This window comes from Salmo trutta, chromosome 3 (assembly GCF_901001165.1).
Source record: "Salmo trutta chromosome 3, fSalTru1.1, whole genome shotgun sequence".
Classification (NCBI taxonomy): domain Eukaryota; kingdom Metazoa; phylum Chordata; class Actinopteri; order Salmoniformes; family Salmonidae; genus Salmo; species Salmo trutta.
In genome coordinates, this window is record NC_042959.1 from 16,494,104 (window position 1) to 16,519,922 (window position 25,819).

At 39.0% G+C, this 25,819-nt stretch overlaps 2 protein-coding genes across 3 annotated transcripts; both read left to right on the forward strand.

Moving 5' to 3' along the window:
* Positions 1 to 357: 357 nt before the first annotated feature.
* Positions 358 to 2,955, forward strand: LOC115169414 (uncharacterized). The gene is made up of 6 exons (XM_029725002.1): positions 358 to 423; positions 607 to 969; positions 1,123 to 1,506; positions 1,921 to 2,037; positions 2,291 to 2,340; positions 2,657 to 2,955. The coding sequence occupies exons 1-6, from the start codon at positions 381 to 383 to the stop codon at positions 2,786 to 2,788; spliced, it is 1,089 nt and encodes a 362-aa protein (XP_029580862.1). The 5' UTR covers positions 358 to 380; the 3' UTR covers positions 2,789 to 2,955.
* Positions 2,956 to 12,547: 9,592 nt separating this feature from the next.
* Positions 12,548 to 16,572, forward strand: LOC115169431 (integrin alpha-6-like). 2 transcript variants are annotated; one of them, XM_029725028.1, is made up of 7 exons: positions 12,548 to 12,681; positions 12,784 to 13,112; positions 13,619 to 13,740; positions 13,882 to 13,961; positions 14,232 to 14,499; positions 14,917 to 15,036; positions 15,519 to 16,572. In XM_029725028.1, the coding sequence occupies exons 4-7, from the start codon at positions 13,917 to 13,919 to the stop codon at positions 15,719 to 15,721; spliced, it is 636 nt and encodes a 211-aa protein (XP_029580888.1). In that variant the 5' UTR covers positions 12,548 to 12,681; positions 12,784 to 13,112; positions 13,619 to 13,740; positions 13,882 to 13,916; the 3' UTR covers positions 15,722 to 16,572. The 2 variants fall into 2 exon arrangements, with proteins under 2 accessions (XP_029580888.1, XP_029580899.1); XM_029725039.1 differs by lacking the exons at positions 12,548 to 12,681; positions 12,784 to 13,112 and adding an exon at positions 13,148 to 13,469.
* Positions 16,573 to 25,819: the final 9,247 nt, after the last annotated feature.

Consider the following 25,819-nt stretch of genomic DNA (forward strand, 5'->3'; position numbering starts at 1 on the left):
GCTATTCCCCTTCACAACTACTGGCAGTGACTACCTTTGGCATAATATTATCTGAAAGCTGTACAAATAGCAATGAAGCCTACTTGACATTACCCTCTTGTAAAGCACTTCAGGAAAGAGTTGCAGGTGTCTATATAATAGAAACATCGAAAAGTGACACAACTTTAGCAAATAACAGAATAGTGGCCTAAATGAAAAACTGCAAGGGTTTGGGTAACCAAAAACACTGTTGCTAGTTCGGAAATGTAACAGGAAGTGTTGTGTTTTTTACACCAGCCTATCAGGTTGGTCTTTGACTTCAGACCTGCATATTGGTACATACTTATTTCAAGTGTTTATCCGGTCAGAGGACTAACCTGAAGTTGGAGCTACACACCAAGATGATCAGAATCTGGGTTGTTGTGGTATTATTTAGTACAATATGTAAGTTTTGTAATTCCTACCTTGACTAGTCTAGCCATAATGTGATTCTGTTCAGTTCACAACGTAAGAATTGGAGGGGATAATTGTCTTTATGGGGTTTCTAATACTGTTGAGCTTTCGTCAGTCATTCAGTTCTAGTTCTTCTGATTAACCGAAACTTTTCTATCTGTTTTGCAATTTTAGATGTGACAAAATGCAACAATGTTCAGCGGCATATTCAAGTTCAGGGTGTTCAAATTGGTGACCCGGTGACTCTCTACTGTGTTTTCTCAAATCAAGTATACAATGAGGGAAACATGTTCTGGTTTAAGCAAATAACGGGGGAAATCCCTCAAGTTGTTGCAAGGATGCAGAAATTTCAGCCCAGGCCTGAACTGTACAAGGAATTTAACAATTCACATCTCAATGTGGAGAGGGCTGAAGCTGATGGGATATATCGTCTTACAATCCCAAAGATGGAACCAACGGATGAAGCTATTTACTATTGTGCAAGTAGGACAGACTATGAAGTGAACTTGATCAATGGGACTTTTTTAGTATTAAAAGGTAATGTCAAGATGTTAATGCCCTTTATTTTTTGTTCAGGGTTCTTACGTCTTCATATGTTTTCTATGTGTCTGTGTGGTTTTAACATTCATGTGCATTTTGGAAAGTTTTGTTTCAGACTGATTTATATGAAACTATAAATGTACCATTTAGGTAAGAATCACCAGAGGTCTGATTACAAGACTGTGGTACAGCAGCCAATGTCTGACCCATTCCACCCAGGAGACTCTGTGACTCTGCAGTGTACAGTTCTCTCTGAGACCTGTACAGGAGAACACAGTGTGTACTGGTTCAGAGCCGGATCAGGAGAATCCCATCCAGGAGTCATTTACACCCCTGGGAACAGGAGTGATGAGTGTGAGAAGAGCCCTGAGACACCCTCTCCTACACAGAGCTGTGTCTACAGCCTCTCTAAGAACAACCTCGGCCCCTCTGATGCTGGGACTTACTACTGTGCTGTGGCCACATGTGGTGAGATCCTGTTGGGCAATGGAATACAATTGGACATGGCCACTGACACGAAATGCAATGAGTCAGGTAGAATCAGTTGAATTAAAGTGTACAGATGTAGGATCTTAATTTGAGCCAGTTTTCTAAAACAGGAAAATAATCCTGCAGCAACATGAACTTTGGATATAATTAATGGACGTTTTTGTAGGGGTTGATACATTTTTTGTTAGGGCAAATTAAGTCTGAAATTTCAAAGTGGAAATTACAAACTTTAGAATCCTTCAGAAAACTCAAAGCACTACAAGTTCGCATTTCCTGCTGTGCAGTAAAATTGTTATTAACATAAGAGTGATCAAATTAAGATCTTACATCTGTAGGCCTTACGTCTGTAGGCCTAATCATTCATTTATAGTGCCAATACATTAACCTAAGCCAATACATTTTTCTTGGATAAAAATGATGATAGATACTTCATGACATTCATATTTATCTTTGTTTCAGAAAAGGCTATGGTAGCGGTTGTTGTTGGTTTGGCAGTGGCGTTGGTGTTGTGTGGTATTGGGATCATCTTCCTTGCCTGCACCAGAAGTAAAGAGCAAGTCTGCGACAATTGCAAAGGTAAGCAATACAATTACGAAAATATGCAAGATAACTTTTAATACCCTGGAGTTACAGTAGTTTTGAATTGCTATGGAGTTGTATGTTGTCTTTCGTCCCTGTCTGATGAAAACCTTGTTACTCCATTTTTGCCAATGTACATTTTTTTACACTTCCATTTTTCCCATTTCCTGACAAGTTTCTGTTTTGGAGATAAGAGGTTTTCATCAGACAGCAACGCCTTGTTTGATTTATTGTTTGTTTTCTATTGAAGCAGTAGATGCCTGTCGGGGAGGAAGACATGATGGATTAAGGGGAGAACAGGTATATTTACATTGTGAAATGGATCAATTCCAATTTGAGGGAGAAATTCATCAATGACTCTACCACATAGCTCATGATAACCCTTGAAAACAACTCTGTGATTAATAACCATAACCCACCATTAATAATGAGCCAGTAATTATTATTAAGTATTTTCCAGCCAATATGTGGCCTACTGTCTCATAGAAACTTTTAGTATTTCTGTGAGCATAACCTTTAATGGTTTGAAAATGTAATATGAAAAACTTGTAACTGAGAAGTATTTATGTGTAATAATCATGGTGTTCCTGTGTTTCTAAAATATGTTCCTCCTTAGGATCAAGATGGAGATACGTTGAATTATGCTGCATTGAATTTTTCGGAGAGGAAAACTAAAAGAGGAAGAAAGAAGAGAGAGACACCACAGGACAGTGTGTACTCTGAAGTCAGGTATTCAGACTGGGAGTGAACTTCGTTTATGTGCAGAGGAACTTAGCCAGTGAACTTAGCATCATCATTCTAAAATGTAACATTCATAATACTTACATTTGTAAGTCAGTGCCCTTCTAAACAGAGATTTTGAAAATGTGAGACTATGACAAATTTAATAAAAAATGTATAAAAATCATGATCAAACTGAACATTAATTCACTCAATGGAAGAAAAGCTATTGTTTTTCTTAAAGGGATATGTTTCTCCCCCCAAAATGTTTTAAATGTTTTGTTAGTTCGCTGGATACAGTCCCAAACAATTGTGCATGTCAGCAGTTAACAAAATAGAGCAGTTTCAGTAAACATCTAAAAGTTTGATGATGATTTATTTTGAATCACGAGATGAATCATCATCATCATCCTCGTCATCATCATCGTCATCATCATCGTCAACACCATCATCATCATCATCATTATTACATCATTACATCATTATAAAGTAAATGGTTGTAAAGCTAAGGGGCGGTGCTGTAGAGCTGTGTGGGTGGCTGTTTGAGTGAAACAGATGTGGAGGAGAAGCAACCAGTGTAATAGCACAGCCCTTCCGTTATTGATGCATCCTGTTGACAACATCAAAAGAGCCTTCCCAGATACATAGATTAGACTGATGCCCTTTGTTCCACAATGAAACACAACTGGTGTTAACCCAATATGAAACAAAACTGGTATTAACCCACCATGAAACACAACTGGTATTAACCCACCATGAAACACAACTGGTATTAACCCACCATGAAACACAACTGGTAACGTGAAACACAACTGGTATTAACCCACCATGAAACACAACTGGTATTAACCCACCATGAAACACAACTGGTATTAACCCACCATGAAACACAACTGGTATTAACCCACCATGAAACACAACTGATATTAACCCACCATGAAACACAACTGGTATTAACCCACCATGAAACACAACTGGTATTAACCCAGCATGAAACACAACTGGTATTAACCCACCATGAAACACAACAGGTATTAACCCACCATGAAACACAACTGGTATTAACCCACCATGAAACACAACTGATATTAACCCACCATGAAACACAACTGGTATTAACCCACCATGAAACACAACTGGTTTTAACCCACCATGAAACACAACTGATATTAACCCACCATGAAACACAACTGGTATTAACCCACCATTAAAAAAAACTGGTATTAACCCACCATGAAACACAACTGGTATTAACCCACCATGAAACACAACTGGTATTAACCCACCATGAAACATAACTGGTATTAACCCACCATGAAACACAACTGGTATTAACCCACCATGAAACACAACTGGTATTAACCCACCATGAAACACAACTGGTATTAACCCAATGTGAAACACAACTGGTATATTAACCCAATATAAAACACATCTGGTATTAAACCAATATGTATAAAAGAGGTCCAAAGAAGGGAATATATTGATATATTTATCAAAACATATAATAATGATTTATTTTTTGTGAATTTAAAAATAAATAACATACTAGGTCAAAACACTAAAACCCTGCCTTTATTTCACAGAATCTCAACCCCGAACTAGCTTCAACTCAATCACCTCCCCTCAGTGTAGGGGAATGGGAAAGGGTTACAGTATACAATAAAGAATCCATACAGATAGTCAGTTACAAACAGAGTGAGAGAGTCCTGACCCACCCCTAAATGAAGATAGCAATGTGTTATTAATGTCATAGCCTTTATCTCCGCCCATTAGTGGGAGGTATCACTTATGTTCCAAACTAGTGTAGCAAAAAATAGACTAGTCAGTCATCTGCAATACAGAGAGATTATTCCCAGGTTTTATCTGAATATGAATACTTTATTTGCATGGGCATTAAAAAATGGAACAGGTGAAACATAAAATGGTTTGTTGTATTCAATAGAACAAGTACTATTAGTCTCAACATGATGGAGTGGGTGTTTGTTACTAGCTATCGTTAAACTCTTCTGCTGTACTTCAGATATGCATAGTACTTATCTGGTAATGCACACAGGTAGCCTACAATATTGATTCAAATGTGAATACGTTGTTTAATTAAAGAGTTTGTATCTGAGGCCACAAAGACAACATCACATGCAGTGTTTCCACAGGAGGCTACTGAGGGGAGGATGGCTAATAGTAATGGCTGGAACGGAGTAAGTGGAATGGCATCAAACACATGGAAACCTGGAACCATGTGTTTGATGTATTTGATACCATTCCACCCATTCTACTCCAGCCATTACCACAAGCCCGTCCTCCACAATGAAGTTGCCACCAACCTCCTGTGGTGGTATGCCCTGTATATAACTACGTGGTACCATATGCTCTGTATATAACTAGGTGGTACCATATGTCCTGTACATACATTAACTAGGTGGTACCATATGTCCTGTATATACATTAACTAGGTGGTACCATATGTCCTGTATATACATTAACTAGGTGGTACCATATGTCCTGTATATACATTAACTAGGTGGTACCATATGTCCTGTATATACATTAACTAGGTGGTACCATAAGTCCTGTATATACATTAACTAGGTGGTACCATATGTCCTGTATATACATTAACTAGGTGGTACCATATGTCCTGTATATACATTAACTAGGTGGTACCATATGTCCTGTATATACATTAACTAGGTGGTACCATATGTCCTGTATATACATTAACTAGGTGGTACCATATGTCCTGTATATACATTAACTATGTGGTACCATATGTCCTGTATATACATTAACTAGGTGGTACCATATGTCCTGTATATACATTAACTAGGTGGTACCATATGTCCTGTATATACATTAACTAGGTGGTACCATATGTCCTGTATATACATTAACTAGGTGGTAAAATATGTCCTGTATATACATTAACTAAGTGGTACTATATGTCCTGTATATACATTAACTAGGTGGTACCATATGTCCTGTATATACATTAACTAGGTGGTACTATATGTCCTGTATATATATTAACTAAGTGTTACCGTATGTCCTGTATATACAGTACCAGTCAAAGATTTGGATACACCTACTCATTCCAAGGATTTTCTTTATTGTAGAATAATAGTGAAGACATCAAAACTATGAAATAACACATATGGAATCACATAGTTACCAAAAAAGTGTTAAATAAATCAAAATATATTTTATATTTGAGATTCTTCAAAGTAGCCACCCTTTGCCTTGATGACAGCTTTGCACAAGGTTCATTTGTAGAGGTAAGGGGCTGCTGTTAGTGACCAGTTATGTGTGTGATGATAATCACCCTGTAATTTTCCACTCGGTTTTCGACCGAGCGAGAGAGCGAGACCCACACAGGATGACTGACCTGCAGTTGAGGTTGCACTTGAAAGAACAGGCAGACACGTGCATTAACAAGACATGCCCTCCACTCTGAGCCTGCAAATTTGAAAAGTTCTATCTAGTTATTGAAACATTTACAGAACTCCTTTCATTAAAGTTATTTAGGTTGTTTATTAAGTACATTTTACTTTTTTTGTCATTTTAGCAGACACTCTTATCCAGAGCGACTTACAGTAGTGAATACATACATTGTTTCCATACTGGTCCCCCATGGGAATCGAACCCACAACCCTGGCGTTGCAAACACCATGCTCTACCAACTGAGCCACATTGGACTACATAACCCTGATATAAATAAGTCAACTTTGCATAAAAAAACACTTCTATTTGATATAATGTTAAAGAACAGCAGATATATTACCCAGGCCTGTTTGACCTCCCCACTAGAGACCATCAGATCTATTACCCAGGCCTGTTTGACCTCCCCACTAGAGACCATCAGATCTATTACCCAGGCCTGTTTGACCTCCCCACTAGAGACCATCAGATCTATTACCCAGGCCTGTTTGACCTCCCCACTAGAGACCATCAGATCTATTACCCAGGCCTGTTTGACCTCCCCACTAGAGACCATCAGATCTATTACCCAGGCCTGTTTGACCTCCCCACTAGAGACCATCAGATCTATTACCCAGGCCTGTTTGACCTCCCCACTAGAGTCCATCAGATCTGTTACCCAGGCCTGTTTAACCTCCCCACTAGAGACCATCAGATCTATTACCCAGGCCTGTTTGACCTCCCCACTAGAGACCATCAGATCTATTACCCAGGCCTGTTTGACCTCCCCACTAGAGTCCATCAGATCTATTACCCAGGCCTGTTTGACCTCCCCACTAGAGACCATCAGATCTATTACCCAGGCCTGTTTGACCTCCCCACTAGAGTCCATCAGATCTATTACCCAGGCCTGTTTGACCTCCTCACTAGAGTCCATCAGATCTGTTACCCAGGCCTGTTTAACCTCGCCACTAGAGAACAGCAGACCTAATAATCATTTTTTAATCATTTTTTGATTGAACCTTTGTTTAACTAGGAAAGTCAGTTAAGAACAAATTATTTTTTACAAAGACGGTCTACCCCGGACAAACCCTAACCCCGACAACGCTGGGCCAATTATGCACCGCCCTACGGGACTCCAAATCACGGCCGGCTGTGATACGGCCTGGAAGCAAACCAGGGTGTCTGTAGTGACGCCTCAAGCACTGAGGTGCGGTGCCTTAGACCGCTGCGCCATTCGGTAGCCCTTACATGACTATAGTTAGTCCTATATGACTATAGTTAGTCCTATATGACTATAGGTAGCCCTATATGACTAGAGTAAGCCTTATTTGACTATAGTTAGCCCTGTATAACTAGAGTTAGCCTTATATGACTAGAGTAGCCCTATATGACTAGAGTTAGCCCTATGTGACTATAGTTAGCCCTGTATGACTATAGTTAGCCTTATATGACTATGGTTAACCTTATATGACTATAGTTATAGTCTACTATAGAAGACATATAGGACTATTTGACTAGCTAGTTAAGACCTTTATGACTAGAGTTAACCCTTTGTGACTAGCGTTAGCCCTGTGTGACTATCGTTAGCCTTATATAATAAGAACAAATTCTTATTTACAGTGACGGTCTACCCTGGCCAAACCCTATCGACACTGGACAAATTGTGCACAGTCCAATTTTTATTTTACCAGGCAAGTTTAGAACTTGCCTGGTAGAAATTCTTATACACAATGACAGTCTACCCCAGCCAAACCTGGACGACACTGGTCCAATTGTGCATCGCCCTATGGGACTCCCAAGCACGACGAGAAGTCATGCAGCCTGGATTCGAACCAGGGACTACAGTAATGCCTCTTGCACTGAGAAGCAGTGCCTTAGACTGCTGCGCCACCCAGGAGCCCTATCATGTCACTGTCATGTGTCAGGCTGTTTGTTAGACTGTGTATGTGACACGTTTCAGGTAAGACCCAGATGCAGACAACGTCGAAGTAACAACAGTTTATTAATCCAACAGGGGCAGGCAAAAGACAGGTCAAAGACAGGCAGGGGTCAGTAATACAGATAGCTGGGGCAAAGGTATAGGATGGCAGGCAGGCTCAGGGTCAGGGCAGGCAGAAAAGGTCAACACCGGGAAAACTAGAAAAAAGGAACAAATCGAGAGATAGGAAAAGAGGGAAAAACGCTGGTAGGCTTGACGAAACAAAACTAACTGGCAACAGACAAACCGAAAACACAGGTATAAATACACAGGGGATAATGGGGAAGATGGGCGACACCTGGAGGGAGGTGGAGACAATCACAAAGACTGGTGAAACCGTTCAGGGTGTGACAGAATGGGAGTAAGTGATGGAGTATGCAGGATGGAAATAAGTGTCTCTCTGTGTGTGTACCCATGTGCTGGTATTTTTGTGTAAGTAGGTACACATTGGTATGAGTGAGACTGATCATGCATGTGCGTGTCCCTGTATGTTTGCTGTTGGTGTGTAGACCTGTGTGTTTGTGTGTAAGCGTGTGTGCATGTCAAGCATGTTCCAAGGTTGTACATTTTGTTTAAAGTGTAATTATGCAGTTTGAACAGTAACAAAGGGGTCACACCACTACTGAGGGGTATCCTACAAAGCAGGTTTGACGAGTTAGCGAGGTAACTTTGGTCAACTCTGAGTTCATCTCAGGATAGCCAGTCAAATGAAATTGTTCACCTTTTAACCAGGTAAATTTCTAATGCAACAAATCCTTCAGAACTAACTTGCTCGGGGTCAGGCTAACTCACGGTGAACTCCACTTACCCTGTATGAAGTGACTGTGCTGCGAGTTGAGGACCAATGAAATCAGATTCCTTCCCTCATGCAAAGATTGCATCATCATCACCTTCATTTGAGGAAGACAATTACTTAAATATTTTATTAATGACATTTCTAATCTCAATAATTTAATTGGATTACTTTCCATCACTTCTGGATTACTTTCCCCTTTAGGAGGCTTTGAGAAGAAGACAAAACGTATCCATCAAACGCACTTAGTGTGTCATCATACTGGTCTCTGACTTGTGGTCAGACTCGCTCAGTTGGAACAAATGTTAACTTTTTTCAATGCTGAATTGAATGTCATTGAGAAAACAGATAGGTGTTATTAATTTTTTGCAAACATCTGAACATTTATGAATTTAAAAGTAATCCAAGAAGTAATCATTTTGTTTTTAAAAGTATCTGTAATCTGATTACAATATTTTTGGTTGTAACATAACCGATTACATTTACCCGTTTTGACATATAATCAGTTACTCCCCAACCCTGTACAGAAGAGAACACGAACTTGACTCATGTGGACTGTATGAGCAAGCATCTGTAATGATCTGTAGGGCTTTGTAACATTTCCTTTGTTATTTATCTAAATAAAATAATGTGTGCATTTGTATGAATGTGTGTATACCTGCATGCATGTGTTCATCAACAGTCATAAGGACCAGTCAAAATGAGTCAAACCTTGCTGGCCATTACAATATACTTTTGCTCTTTTGTTTTGCAGCAGTGTTGCTGGCATGTTTTGCACGCCCACGCTTGACAAGTGGTGAGCCGGTTCACAGTGGTTTAGCTCGTAGGCGTGGATTGTGGCGGGCCATCTCTGCACTTTGGACAGACCTCCGAGCTGTTTACTCACTACAGACCTGTCTTCGCTGCCTGTGTGGGTAGCCACAAGATGCACAGCTATGTTACGGTTGTGAGAGACTATGACAAACAAGCTAATTTTAGCAAACCTGTTAACTTGGGAGTTGTAGGGCCAGCTACACAGACATAGAATAAATCTTGGAGTGAACCTTGTTCTCACTTAGTACATATCTAACTTTTACCCTCAACAAGTCTTGATCTAATGTAAGTCTGTTTTTTCTTGAAGGCATACTTTTACAGAGTTAGTCAAAGTCCTCTAGGAGTACATGTAAAACATGTTGTTAATGCAGTGTTTAATGCAAACATATGAAAAACTGGTCATGAGGTACCTATACAGACCTGTTCATTGATGTATATGACATTGGCATGACATGTCTTACACTCAAGATGTGCTTTCAACTGATGTCTGCAGTGTGCTTGGCCTAAGTATGGACCATTTACACAGGGAGGCTGTTACAGAAACACTGAACACTGAAAAGCCCCACTTAGTTTCAGCTGCTTGGCCAGGGTGACATGTGTGCTGGGGGAGTGTGATTGGGTTAATCAGTAACTCTCTGAGACTCACCACCTTATTGTGACCTATTTTCAGACAGAGCTGTTTCTATGACTTACCGGATGTAGAGACAGGCTCCCTGTACAACAAAACTCTTTCCAAAGTGCCAGTCCTTTGTGCGTCCAAAAATTGCACCCTATTCAATTATTGTTGGATAGTGTTATAACATATGGGATTTTTGATGTTTTCAATTATTTCTGGCTTGTGGTTCATCTTCATGTTGAAAAGATTGAAGCACAGAGAGCAGAGGCTTTTTAGATGATCATGGTGATATTGATGATTATGAGGATGAGGATCATGATGATACTGATGATGATGATGATGATCAAAATGATGATGAACTAACATAGAATATGCTGTGAAAGAATGTCATTTTCTGAAATCAAGTCATTATTGCAAACATTGTTAAAGACACTCATAGTTTATGCTAATATGGGGGGGCATTTCATATTTTTTTCAACCAACTTTTAACCTAAATCCAATGACATGGTGACATTTGTTGTTGATTTCACGTTGAATTCACAGTTAGTTGACAGCTCAACCAAATGTAAATCCAAACTACTCGTTGAACTAACCCAGTGGGTGAACCTGAATGTCTTTGTTGAGCCCCAATAAACCCCCCAATAGGTTTCAAAAGTCTTGCTGCTACTTTGTAGAATGTGAATGATATGCAGTTGTGTTTTGCCAAATGCAAACACACAAGTACAGTCAACATCATGTGGAGCTCTCAACAAAATAGAAATCCAGCAAATTATATACAATGGCACATAATTGTTGTTTGTTAGCTGGACTCAAACTCATGTGAGAATGTCTCTATGATATTTTCCACCCACAGTGCACTTGGTGTGAGAGCAGGTCTGTTACAGCAAGAGTAGCCTCTGTAGAATTCACACCTCTAACACCAAAACCACACTGATTTTCAAGTTTCCAGGCATCATTGTTTGTCTCTGGACATGTTTTGTGTTTGTTGGTTTCATTGCGGATGGCTAAAAGACCGCAGTGGAAAATGTTACAGCCCTCTCGTTCTGGAAGCCCTCCCTCCTTATTCAAGCCAAACACAGATAACCTCTTGGTCTTATTCCCCTGAATGTGACCCCTAACCATGTTCGCCATATCCACTGATGTAGCTACTTCTACCCATTATGAAGAATCACTTCGCTATAACTCCACGCTTGCAGGTATTCTCAAACAATAGGATATATTTGACTACAAGGTATTGGCTGAAGAGGGAGTTTGATTCTCCCCACTAGTCCACTCTACTGTTAGTTTTGACAATACTGAGTACAGTTTAGGTCAACACAGCAAGTTGAATCGCATGCACAAAGTCCAGTATGCATGAAGAATATGGTTGGCTGGATTCACTTGTACCTTTCTTTTCAAGTTTCAATTTATTTGAATTTTGAGGGGTCAAGCCTCTCACTACTTTTCCAGCTGATTCCTTTACACTTGCGTGTATAAGGTATTTGTTGTGAAATTGTTAGGTTTGATTACTCGTTGGATATTACTGTATTGTCGGAACTAGAAGCACAAGCATTTCGCTACACTCGCATTAACATCTGCTAACCATGTGTATGTGACAAAGAAATACAATTTGATTTGATTTGATAAAACAGAATGAAACATTAGCTCATGTTAGTAAAGGCATATTTGATGATTTAATTGTTTAATGAGATACAACAGTGAAGGCTAACAAGATCAATTTAATTGGTTGCATAAACCATGACCAATAGACTACAGCGTTTTAGCAGTATGAATAGATTACACCTGAGAGAATAGTAAGATTCACCACATTGAGCTACGTTTTGACTTTGAGACTGGTAAGATAGTTATGTCCTAAACTAGTGAAACAGCGACATCTGGTGAAAGACTACCAGAGCATCATCATGTAAAATGTTCCTTCCTGATGCTGTATCAATTGTAATGTCATTGACAGAAATGTGACCATGTTCACGTTACACCCCTCTGTTATGTCTTACATTGTAACATGTGCTTTGTATTGTTCCTTACTCATTGAATAACTACAAAAACACATCTACAGTCAAGATCAAGTTTCACTACTTTAGACAAGTAAGAGCTGTTATCATGACAGTGATCATGACAGTGAGCGGCTACATATTGTACACTGTCCTTTTAGCCATTTCTCATGGACTTGCACACCTTTCCCTTTAGTATTATCAAGTGATCAACACTGTACAGTACAGTATCACTGGTTTGCCGCTGTGAACACACCCACCAGACTTTTGATCCAAGGGTGTGAAGTTCCTCATGTCCTTAGAATGGAACAAGGTAAATATTAACAAAAGCAATCAAACCATAAACATGTGAAATGCTTGAGTTTTTTTTAGATAAATTCCCCTTGAACCACACCCTGTCTGTCAACTCCTGCAGCAAACATTGTATACTGCAGCCAGTGCCGAGTCACATCCCATTTCTGTAGTGTTGCCCTCCCATTCTGCTTCACAACACGAGGACACCACAGAAGAAGCTATTGGGTTAGCTAGACCAGAGAGTTGTACCAACAACACCAACATGACAATTCAATGGTGGGGCCTCCTACTGGACCTGTGGTTTCTTTTGGCCTGCCTACCATTTCACATCTCAGCTTTCAATCTGGACACGGACACAAAGCATGTTCTGAGGAAAAATGGTGATCCCGGAAGCCTGTTTGGATTCTCCCTGGCACTGCACTAACAACTGAATCCTGTCAATAAGAAACTGTGAGTTGACCTCTTGTAAGAAATGATTAACAGTGTCCCATACATACTATTATCTGACCTTGCTGGTCATATATTAACTTATTTGTGTGTCCTCTATCCTGTCTGATTACCCATCTGTCTGATATAAGTACACAATATGAACTGAGAAACAATCTGGGCTTAATGGCTACTCTTAATCTCTAGCCGGTACAGCCAGAAGAGAATGGGCCACCTCTCTGAGCATGGTTCCTTTCTAGGTTTCATACTCAGTTCCTTCTAGGGAGTTTTTCCTGGACTCTCTGTTTTCACGTCTGCTTTGCTTGCTCTTTAAAGGGTCTAGGCCGGAAAACTGTAAAGCACTTCATGACAACTGCTGATGTTAAAAGGGTTTTATAAAATAATATTGATTGATTGATTGATACAACTCAGACCAGCAGTGACAAAGTTGTTTTTAGTTTGAATATTTTATTGTAGAGCTGCAAGTGAATTTTACATCAATGTACAACATTCTGATTTATTTTTCCTAGATTGCTGGTTGGAGCACCACGTGCCAAGTCATTTATCAAAGCTGAAGTTACGGGAGGTATCTACCAGTGTGAGCTCAACACTGATTCTAAGAGCTGTGAGCGTGTCAAGCTTGACAACGATGGTTTGTTTATTTCCACTCACGTGTGATAGGTTTTTGTGTGTTTGATTGCTGTTAAGAAAATATGTGTGATTTTGTTAATGTGTGTTTAACATTAATGTGCGTGAACGCTAACTTTTGTGTTCGAAAACGAATGTTCCCCAGAGTTTCTTAAAAGCAATGATGTCAAAGACCAATGGATGGGTGTACGAGTGACAAGCCAAGGCCCTGGTCAAAGCGTTATGGTATGGTATATACTGTGTACTTTAATCTTTGAATTGCCATTTGTTGACAATAATAAACTTATATTGTTTTTTGTTTTGTTTTGTAATAAACTTATATGTTTTTTTGTTTTGTTTTTAATTCAAGGAATTTAATTGACTCGGATAGGACAACATTTCAGGGTTTCAGTGAAGTTAGCAAAAGAGCACATTTTCATTTTAAATCAAACCCCTTTGTTTATGACTTAGAATTCCTTACGTCTGAGAGAATTTCTGTCATTCTCCCCACCACAGACATGCGCACATCGATACCAGGAGTGGAGCACCAATCCTGACACCCCTAACCTCGTATTCGGTCAGTGCTATATCCTGGGGGAGGATCTCCACAAGAGTGATGCCCATAGAATCTGGAGGAGGGTGATCTGTGATGACAGAAAACACATCAAGGATAAGCCTAAGAATCCTGATTGGTTCGGATACTGTCCACAAGGTCATTCTGCCGCCTTCGCCAAGGACAACACATCTCTGCTGTTTAGGGGCCCCGGAGCTTACCAGTGGAAAGGTACATGTTTTGAATTGGGAAATACGTTTAGAATGGGTTTCATCATGTTAATAATGGAAAAATTTGATGCACTGAATTGTGATATGTATCTGATATGTATGAGACATGGTATTCATATACTGTATGTTTGGGACATTCAAACACACTTGCAGTCAGTACACACTGCACTGATATTGGAGTGAGCTGTCGATGTCAATGCAACAAATCAGACCTAGTTTTGTCTTGAAAAGCCCCGACAGGTTGAAACATTTTGACAATCTCTATTATAGATTCTTTCTTTGAATTTTTACCTCGGATTTATGCCTGTTTAAGGACACTGGTGTCCACAGCATTTAATTAAAATTAATTCAAAACAACTTCATTTATTCCCAAGGGTCAATTATTCACATAATTCTCTTGTCCATCTGCCTGTCACAGGAATTGTGAGAATGGAGTCCCTAGACAACCTTGAAGTGTCAAATGAAGAGCTCGGTGAAACTGGGGATGTGGACAGACTTGACCGTGACCTCATCCCTCTCCTTAACAACAGTTATCTAGGTCAGTTTAGATGGATAGAGCTTTCTTCATCCTCTATTCAATCCATTCAGTCACACTGAAAGGAAAACACAGAAGTGCTTGGTTTTGTGGTAAATTTCATCAATACTCTTGTTCAGTTTATTATACTGTTGGTGTAAGTAATGCAGTAATGATGCTTTATTCTCTTAAAAATGTGAAGAATGGCATGTTTCGTATTTATTCATACTATTTATTTATACATTTTGGGAATTACATCTCCCTTTCCCATAGACTTGGACCCTTGTACATAATTTACATTTTAGTAATTTAGCAGACGCTCTTATCCAGAGCGACTTAATTGACTCGGATGAGTGCATCCATTTTCATACTGGTTCCCCGTGGGAATCAAACCCACAACCCTGGTGTTACAAGCACCATGCTCTAACAACTGAGAAAAACGGCCCCCTGTTCATCGTGGTAGCACTGCGGTTGCTAACATTGAGTAATTGCTGTCTTTTTTCCAGGGTTCTCAATCGTCTCTGGAATGGCCCTCACCAAGAAGGGCCAGCTGACTATAGTGTCTGGGGAACCACGAGGCGGTTTCAGTGGGGAGGTGGCCTTTCTGAAGAAAGACCCATTGGCTGAAAGAAGTCTATCTGTGGAAAACATTCTTAAAGGCCCAGGCCTGGCCTCCTCCTTTGGCTATGACATATGGCTTTGGTTATGATTTCAGCCAGTAGCTTTGTCACAATTATCTCCCCTTCCTCCCGAAATGTGCATTGTTCACTTCCTTTCAATGATTTGAAAGGAAATTACTGGTATACGAAATATGGTGGAAAATCTCACTAGCCGTGCCTCCACCAATTCAATGCTTTAAAGAGATTCTCCGGTACATTTTCCGGTACATTGTTCTGAAAGTGTGCCTAAGTCACATATCAGCAATGATGTGCACCACATCATTGCTCTCTCTCTCGCTCTGCTGTTTGTGCATCTTGCTAGCTGTCACTGAAATGGTGAGGGGCTGAAGCTCAATGGCTAGAATTGCTAGGGGGCTGGCCCATGTGGGGGAAAATGTTGGGAAAATGGTGCAGCACAGCTTCCAGAAAAACAGTTTCTTTCAAACTAGGGAGTTCGTGGTTAATTGAGGTGACAGTAATTCTGCTCATACATTATGCATGTATGAACTACACATGGACACATCCAGCCCAAAGCAGGAGGTTTAGTCGCCAAAGTTCCGGAGCATGTCTTTAAGATTTGTGGGAGCAAGTGATCAAGTGCACATTTCAGAAGAGAAGCGATATTATTGTGATGCACGCTTTGTATACAGTAGGTCTTGTTAAAGGCCCAGTTCAGTCAAAAATTAAATTTTTCTGTGTTTTATATACAATATTTTCCACACTATGAGGTTGGAATAATATTGTGAAAATTATGATAATGTCCTTTTAGTGTAAGAGCTGTTTGAAAAGACAACCTGGAATTTCAGGCTGTTTTCTTGGGATGGAGTTTTGGCCTCACATGAAATCGCCAGGGGGTAAATTGGTTGATAAACCATTCTGCCAATAAAAGCTAGTTTACAGATTTCCCTCCCCACTCAGACCACTCACAAACAGACTGAGCAAAATTCTTGCTTGAGAAATTGCTCTTTGCTAAGAAGCTATTTTTGTTTCTTTTAACCCATTTTAATTGAAAACAATCACAGTAAGATACTTACAGTGCCTTCAGAAAGTATTCAAAATCTTTCACTTTTCCGCATTGTGTTGTGTACAAAGGCCTGAATTTAAAATTCTTCCGGACAAACTAAACACCATCTTTGCCCGCTTTGAAGATAATAAAGTGCCACCGACATGACCTACTACCAAGGACTTCTTCTCCATGGCTGACTTGAGTAAGACATTTAAACGTGTTAACCCTCGCAAGGCTGTCGGCCCAGACTGCATCCCTAACCGCGTCCTCAAAGCTGCGCAGATCAGCTGGCTGGTGTGTTTACGAACGTATTCAATCTCTCCCTATCCCAGTTTTCTGTTAAAGAGACTGAAAAATAGCTACTATCTCAAGGCCAACAGACTGTTAAACAGCAATCACTAACACAGTGAGGCTACTGCCTACATACAGACTTGAAATCATTGGCCAATTTAATAAATGGATCACTAGTCACTTTAATATTGTTTACATATCTTGCGTTACTCATCTATTATGTATATACTTTATTTTATACCATCTATTGCATCTTGCCAATGCCGCTCGGTCATTGCTCATTCCATTCCTTTACTTAGATTGTGTGTATTATGTAGTTGTGGAATTGTTATATTACTTGTTAGATATTGCTGCACTGTCAGAACTAGAAGCACAAGTATTTCGCTACACTCGCAATAACATCTGCTAACCATGTTTATGTGACCAATACAATTTGATTTGATTCATTATTTTTTATTTTTTATTTTTTTCACTGGCCTACACACAATAACCCATAATGTCAAAGTGGAATTATATTTTTTTAAATGAAAAGTTGAAATGTCTTGAGTCAATAAGTATTCAACCACTTTGTTATACATTTGCTTAACAAGTCACATAATAGGGTTTAACATAATTCTTGAATGACAACTAGATAACCCCACACATACAATTATCTCTAAGGTCCCTCAGTCGAGCAGTGAATTTCAAACAAAGATCCAACCACAAAGACAAGGAGGTTTTCCAATGGCTCACAAAGAAGGGCACCTATTGGTAAAAAACAGACATTGAATAGCCGTTTGAGCATGGTGAAGTTATTTATTACACTTTGGATGGTGTATCAATACAACCAGTCACTACAAAGACACAGGCGTCCCTCCTAACTAAGTTGCCGGAGAAGAATGAAACCGCTCAGGGACTTCACCATAAGGACAATGGTGACTTTAAAACAGTTACAGAGTTTAATGGCTGTGATTGGAGACAACTGATGAGGAATCAACAACATTGTAGTTACTCCACAATACTAACCTAAATGACAGCGCGAAAAGAACGAAGCCTTTACAGCAGGATACCCCAACTGGCGGCCCTCAGCCCCCCAAGTTCTGTTTTTTTTTTTAAATATGCATGTATATATATATATATAAATATATATATAAATAAGAATATAAATATATACTTATATAAATATATATATATATTTATATATATATTTAAATATATTTATATATTTAAATATTTATATATATAAATATATATTTATGTATATATAAATATATATATATATATATATATATATTTATATAAATATATATTTATATATATATTTATATATATATATAAATATATTTATTTTTATTTTTTTAAATATATATATTTATATATATATTTATATATATATATAAATATATATATAAATATATATATAAATATATAAATATATATTTATATATATATACATTTATATATATACATTTATATATATAAATTTATATATATAAATATATATATATATATATATATATATATATATATATATATATATATATATTTTTTTTTTTTTTAAATATTTATATATATATATATATATAAGTATATATTTATTTTCTTATTTATATATATATATATATAAGAATATAAATATATACTTATATATATATTTATATAAGTATATATTTATATTCTTATTTATATATATATATATATATATAAATTGGCGGGGGGACATAAGACTGTAAAAACACCAGGAAATCAGTTCCAAGTGATTTTAATTTCCCAAGTATTCACTCGCATAATTGAGAGACAAATGTAAGAAAGATTTCAAATTATTATGTTTTAGTCAAACAATATACGGTATCTGTTTGGGCTTCTTGCAGTCAGTTTCAAGTCTACAAACTATTTGTAATTGTCAAATCAAATCAAATTTTATTGGTCACATACACATAGTTAGCAGATGTTATTGTGAGTGTAGCGAAACGCTTGTGCTTGTAGTTCCGAAAGTGCAGCAATATCTAACAAATAATGTCTAACAATTCCACAACAAATACCTAATACACACAAATCTAAGTAAGGAATGGAATAAGAATATATAAATATATGGATGACAAATGTCAGAGTGGCATAGGCTAAGATGCAATGGATAGTATAGAATACAGTATATACATTTGAGATGAGTAATGCAAGATATGTAAACATTATTAATATGGACAGACGTTCCGCTAGCTATAATTTAAATTTCTCAAACATATGACTATTTTACACCATTTGAAAGATAAGACTCTCATTTATCTAACCACATTGTCCGATTTCAAAAAGGCTTTACAGCGAAAGCAAAACATTAGATCATGTCAGGAGAGTACCCAGCCAGAAATAATCAGACATTTTCAAGAGTAGTAACCAGTTTAAATCGGGTCCGTTTTTTATCCGGCCGTGAAAATACTGCCCCCTAGCTCCAACAGGTTAATATCCTTATAATTTACCGCCCTCCAGGTTCCCTTGGAGAGTTCATCAATGAGCTTGACGCCTTGATAAGTTCCTTTCCTGAGGATGGCTCACCCCTCACAGTTCTGGGTGACTTTAACCTCCCTACGTCTACCTTTGACTCATTTCTCTCTGCCTCCTTCTTTCCACTCCTCTCCTCTTTTGACCTCACCCTCTCACCGTCCCCCCCTACTCACAAGGCAGGCAATATGCTTGACCTCATCTTTACTAGATGCTGTTCTTCTACTAATCTCACTGCAACTCCCCTCCAAGTCTTTGACCACTACCTTGTATCCTTTTCCCTCTCGCTCTCCTCCAACACTACTCACTCTGCCCCTACTCAGATGGTATTGCGCCGTCGCAACCTTCACTCTCTCTCCTGCTACTCTCTCCTCTTCCATCCTATCATCTCTTCCCTCTGCTCAATCCTTCTCCAACCAATCTCCTGATTCTGCCTCCTCAACCCTCCTCTCCTCCCTTTCTGCATCCTTTGACTCTCTATGTCCCCTATCCTCCCGGCCGGCTCGGTCCTCCCCTCCTGCTCCGTGGCTTGACGACTCATTGCGAGCTCACAGAACAGGGCTCCGGGCAGCCGAGCGGAAATGGAGGAAAACTAGCCTCCCTGCGGACCTGGCATCTTTTCACTCCCTCCTCGCTACATTTTCTTCCTCTGTTTCTGCTGCTAAAGCCACTTTCTACCACTCTAAATTCCAAGCATTTGCCTCTAACCCTGGGAAGCTCTTTGCCACCTTCTCCTCCCTCCTGACTCCCCCCTCCCCCTCTCTGTGGATGACTTCGTCAACCATTTTGAAAAGAAGGTTGATGACATCCGATCCTCGTTTAAGTCAAACGACACCGCTGGTCCTGCTCACTTCCTGTATGGAATCTTCTAAGGTTTTGGCCTGCCAGAATGCTTATGGAGAAAGGCATTCAACATGTACTGCACTGACAAATAACTAATGATTGGTTGAAAGAAATGGATAATAAGAAGGTTGTGGGAGCTGTATTGTTAGATTTCAGTGCTGCCTTTGATATTATTGTCAAAGTGTGTGCAACTGGTTGAAGGAAGTCAGGTGCAGGAGAGCAGAGATGAGTGAACAAGCACACTTTATTCAGGCAGAGGAAAACAGCCGGACGCAACTGCGTCACAACACTCAGGCCCAAGAAAAAAAGCGATAGCGCACAAATTACACAAATACGTACAAATAACAAAACCACGGGTTACAACAATACCCGGTGCAAAACCCGCCTGTAGCGTCACACACGTAACAAACGAACACTACCACACACAGACATGGGGGGAACGGAGGATAATATACACGTAGAGTAATGAGGGGATGTAAACCAGGTGTGTGGGAAAACAAGACAAAACAAATGGAAAATGAAAGGTGGTGCGGCGATGGCTAGAAGACCGGTGACGTCGACCGCCGAACGCCGCCCGCCGAACGCCGCCCGAACAAGGAGAGGGACCGACTTCGGCGGGAGTTGTGACAATTATTGACCAGAAAAAGTTTGTTTTATGGCTTTTCAACCTTTGCCATATCATTGATTCATAGTTTTTTTTAATGGAAGCTTCTCTAACGTCAAACATGTAAAGTGTGGTGTACTGCAGGGAAACTAGGCCCTCTACTATTTTTTATTTTTACCAATGACCTGCCACTGGCATTAAACAAAGCCTGTGTGTCCATGTATGCTGATGATTCAACCATATACCCATCAGCAACCTCAGCTAATGAAGTCACTAAAACCCTTAAAATCAATTTTTATGGTATTTTTCTCGTAAAATAGCGATAATATTCCAACTGGACAATAGTGTATTTATTCAAAGGGCAAATGTTAAAATGGCGAGGTCTCGTGAACTCGCATTTCCAATCTCTTAGTCACCAGGCAGTCCACTGACAAACTGTGCTCCTGTACTCTGCCCAGAGACAGGAGATGCCTCAATCCGCTTTCTGAACGTTTTAGAGAGCCAATGGAAGCTACATAACCCCACAGGCACTGTAGTTTTGATAGAGAAGCAAAAGGAGAACTACAAATTCGCAGACAGGCCACTTCCTGCTTGGAATTTTCTCAGGTTTTTGCCTGCCATATGAGTTCTGTTATACTCACAGACACCAATCAAACAGTTTTAGAAACGTCAGTGTGTTTTCTATCCAAATCTACTAATAATATGCATATTCTCGTTTCTGGGCAAGAGTAGTAACCAGTTTAAATCGGGTACGTTTTTATCCGGCCGTGAAAATACTGCCCCCTATCCCAGACAGGTTAACTTTATTTTTTACTTGACAGATATTCCTGTTGGGGCTCCCTATGATGGTGTAGGTCGAGTGTACCTTTACTATGGCTCCTCAAGTGGAATCCACAAAAAGACAGCACAGGTGGGAGCCTTCACATTAAACTGGAACACCTGCATCTGAGTGATGACCACCCCAATCTCTCAATAAAGTTTGAAGAATGTTGAACACAAACTACATTTTGTCACAAACAGTATCTCTTGTCATTATAGATTAAAACAGCAGAATCGTATAATATAAGATGATTTGGATTTTCTCTGACTGGCAAAATAGATATGGATGACAATCATTAGCCTGACTTGGCTGTTGGATCACTCTCAAATTCCATATTTGTCTACAGGTAACTTTGCCTTGATTACATCATATCAGTGTTCCTCAAACTTAGTCCTGAGAGAACAAACAGGATTTATAGGATATCCTTTAGTTTCAACACACCTGATTCAAATATATTCTACTACTCAAAATCAACCCCATGATTACAGCAGTTTCAGTAGTATCACCTATATTAGTACTGGGCTGTAACCATGTGGGTTTCCAAGGATCAGGATTTATATACATTGCCTTAGACCTTTCATGTCATCATGTCCACTGGTCATTTTGATTTACTTGGATTTGCTTACAGGGCAAGGCCAGTAGTCAATATCAGAGAGGACTTACAAATCACCCCAAGTACAATCAACATGGCGACAGAGCACTGTGACAAACACAAATGGTAAGACTTTCAAGAAACAACATATAAACAAATATCAATGCACTGCCGTAATGAAACCCAACATAATTGTGTCTACATTTGCATAGTACTTTCAAGGCACTGGCATGCATTACTTACACAGCACAGCTGCCATCCCACAACCCCAGACTGAGTAAGTTCATTACCTTCAGCCCCCTAAATGACCATGCCCTGGTACTGCTGAGAATGAGGCTGTCCTAATATGGACACTGTACTCTTGACCCTTTATGTACACTGTGCTTCAGGAACTTATGTGATACATTCTCTTCCTATAGCTGTCAACTATGCCTTCGAGGCTGACGCTGAGACGAGGAAATAGAGGCGTTCCTCCAGGATGCAGTTTCTTTGTCAAAGGTAGCTCTCCTTTTGAAAGAAGTGCCTAAAGTATTACACATACTATTCATCTAATGTGAAAGGAATTAAGATTTTTTTTAAAAAGAAATAGAAGTACAACATTTTTTTAGTACAACCTTAGCAAAATGGTCAGAAATGCTTGCTGCTGCTAATCTGGTGTTGTACTGCAAGTGGCAATTTGTTCTCTTTTCAAGGAACCATGTGTATGGGTGTGGTCTACCAGTCACAGGGATGACAGCCCTACCTGGGATGGGTGGGGGGGCGTTTTTTATGGGAGTGAAATTGGATGACAACTGGAGGTCTACTTTGTCAGTTGGAGCTACAGTATGTTTAGCAGGGCATCTATCAAGGTACAGCTACGTGGATAAGACAGGCATCTATTATGGTACAGTACAGCAACCTAGATTACAGACAGGCTTCTGTCATGGTACAGCTACATAGATAACAGACAGGCATTGATTCTGGTGGTCCTGGTAGGTATGGATAAGTATTTAAAAATAATAAGGATAGTGGTACGTATCTCAAAATATAACCCGTCGTGGTAATTGGTGATTTGAATATAGATAGCTATAATTCCAATGGTTTGGCTGACAATAGGAAAATAATAGCAGTTTGTACATGGCTAAAGGAGAACGATTACCATATTTATTGTTTACAGGAAACTCATTCGATATCTTCTGACGAAGGGGCATAGGAAAAATTGTGGGATCATAAAATCTATTTCTGTCAAAAGGTGTTATGATCCTACTGAAAAACAGTCTAGATCTTAAGGTGCAATCCATTAAAATAGATCCTCAAGGAAGATGGATTGCCCTAATATTTATTACTTGATGATACGCCGATGTGGCTCAGAAATCTATATGGACCCAATAATGATGATCCAAACTTCTTTCTACAGACTATCAGTAACATTTCAACTATCTACTCACCCTTACCCTAACCCTAACTAACCGCAACCCTAGCAAGAAGTTGCTTATCAACAGATAGTTTCTTGATAAAATGACAGATGCGTCTAAAGATGAACTATCCTGACTATACAAATAAAGTGTGACCAAATACTTATAATAATCTAATTAGTCTCCAAGATACAAATAATTATATTATAATGGTAGGGGACTACAACACAGTTTTATGCACAGCAATAGGCCGTAAAGGCAATCATACTACTACATATCACCCCTGGTGCTCAAAGAAATAACAAATATTATGGACACCTTGGAATTGACTGATATTTGGAGGCTTAAAAAAACTGGATCTTGTGAGATATACTTGGAGGAAGCTTAATCAAGCTAGCCGGATTTATTATTTTCGGGTATCCTTTTCTATGGTGCCAAAGTGAAAAAAGTATTGATTTTAGGATTGAATGTCTCAACTTTTATCCCTCCAGATAACTATGACAGGCTTTCCACAAGGAAGGGGATATTGGACATTTTCATCAGGATTTATTGACTGACAGTACTTTCTTAACAAAAACTAAGAAATCCATAACAGATTTGTACTGCACAATACAGGTTCAGAGGATCCACATATTATATGGGATGTCTTTCAATGTGCCTTAGAGGCCACTCAATTCTGTTTTCATCCCCTCCCCAAAAATGGTTTAGATCAACAGAGAAATTACTTACAACAAACAGAAATTTTTTGAACATTACACATCAATGATGTTGATGAATGTACTACTGAAACAGTGAATAATCTAGACGCGAAAAGAGCGGTATTAATTGATCTAAAAAACAGATCAAATTGGATGGAGAATGGCCAAAAATTCACCAATTCTTTCTTAAACTTTTCAACATTAGAAACGCAATAAAAAAGAAAAAAAAGAAAATATTTAAGATGGAGAAATCCTTATCTCACCAAAAGAGATTTTGAATGAAGAAATAAAATATTTTTAACAAATGTTCTCTCGTCAAGATCTTCCAAACTCACTTGACAATAGCTTTTGTGATTTCCTTCTAAAAAATCTGCGAAACAAAAAATATTGTGATGGCCTAATTACGCAGGACGAACTACAGTTAGCAATTGATTAATTTCAGACAGAGAAAACCTCTGGCCTCGTTCCAATAGAGATACTCTACATCACTTTTAATGAACTACTGAAGGATCCACTACTTTGATGTTTTAATTACTTGTGTGTATATATACTGAACAAAAACATAAACGCAACATGTATTTCCCATGTTTCATGAGCTGAAATAAAAAATCCCAGAAATTATACATTGTCTCAAATGTTGTTTGCATCCCTGTAAGTTACCATTTCTCCTTTGACAAGATAATCCATCCACCTGACAGGTGTGGCATATCAAGAAGCTGATTAAACGGCATGATCATTATACAGGTGCACCTTGTATTGGGGACAATATAAGGCCACTCTAAAATGGGCAGTGTTGTCACACAACACAATGCCACAGATGTCAAGTTTTGAGGGAGCGTGCAATTGGCATGCTGATTGCAGGAATGTCCAGCTGAACTGTTGCCAGAGAATTTTTTGTTGATTTCTCTACCATAAGGAGCCTCCAACCCATTGAGCATGTTTGGGATGCTCTGGGTTGTCGTGTACGACAGCGTTTTCCAGCTCCCATCAATATAAATAAACTTCGCACCAACATTGAATAGGAGTGGGACAATATTCCACAGGCCACAATCAACAGCCTGATCAACTCTATGTAAAGGAGATGTGTCGCACTGCATGAGGCAAATGGTGGTCACACTGACTGGTTTTCGGATCCACACCCCTACCTTTGTTTTTTATTATCTGTGACCAACGGATGCATATCTATATTCCCAGTCATGTGAAATCCATAGATTAGGGCCTAATGAATTTATTTAAATTGACTGATTTTCTTATATGAATTGTACCATCCTTGAAATTGTTGCATGTTGCGTTTATATTTTGTTCCGTCTAAATGGCGCCAACTATCGGACACAAAAAGAGGGACTGATCTTTCTCCTACTGAAGCAGGAGTCACTGGGACAGTACAAAAACTCAGTATCTCTAAGAAATTGGAGGCCTTTCACC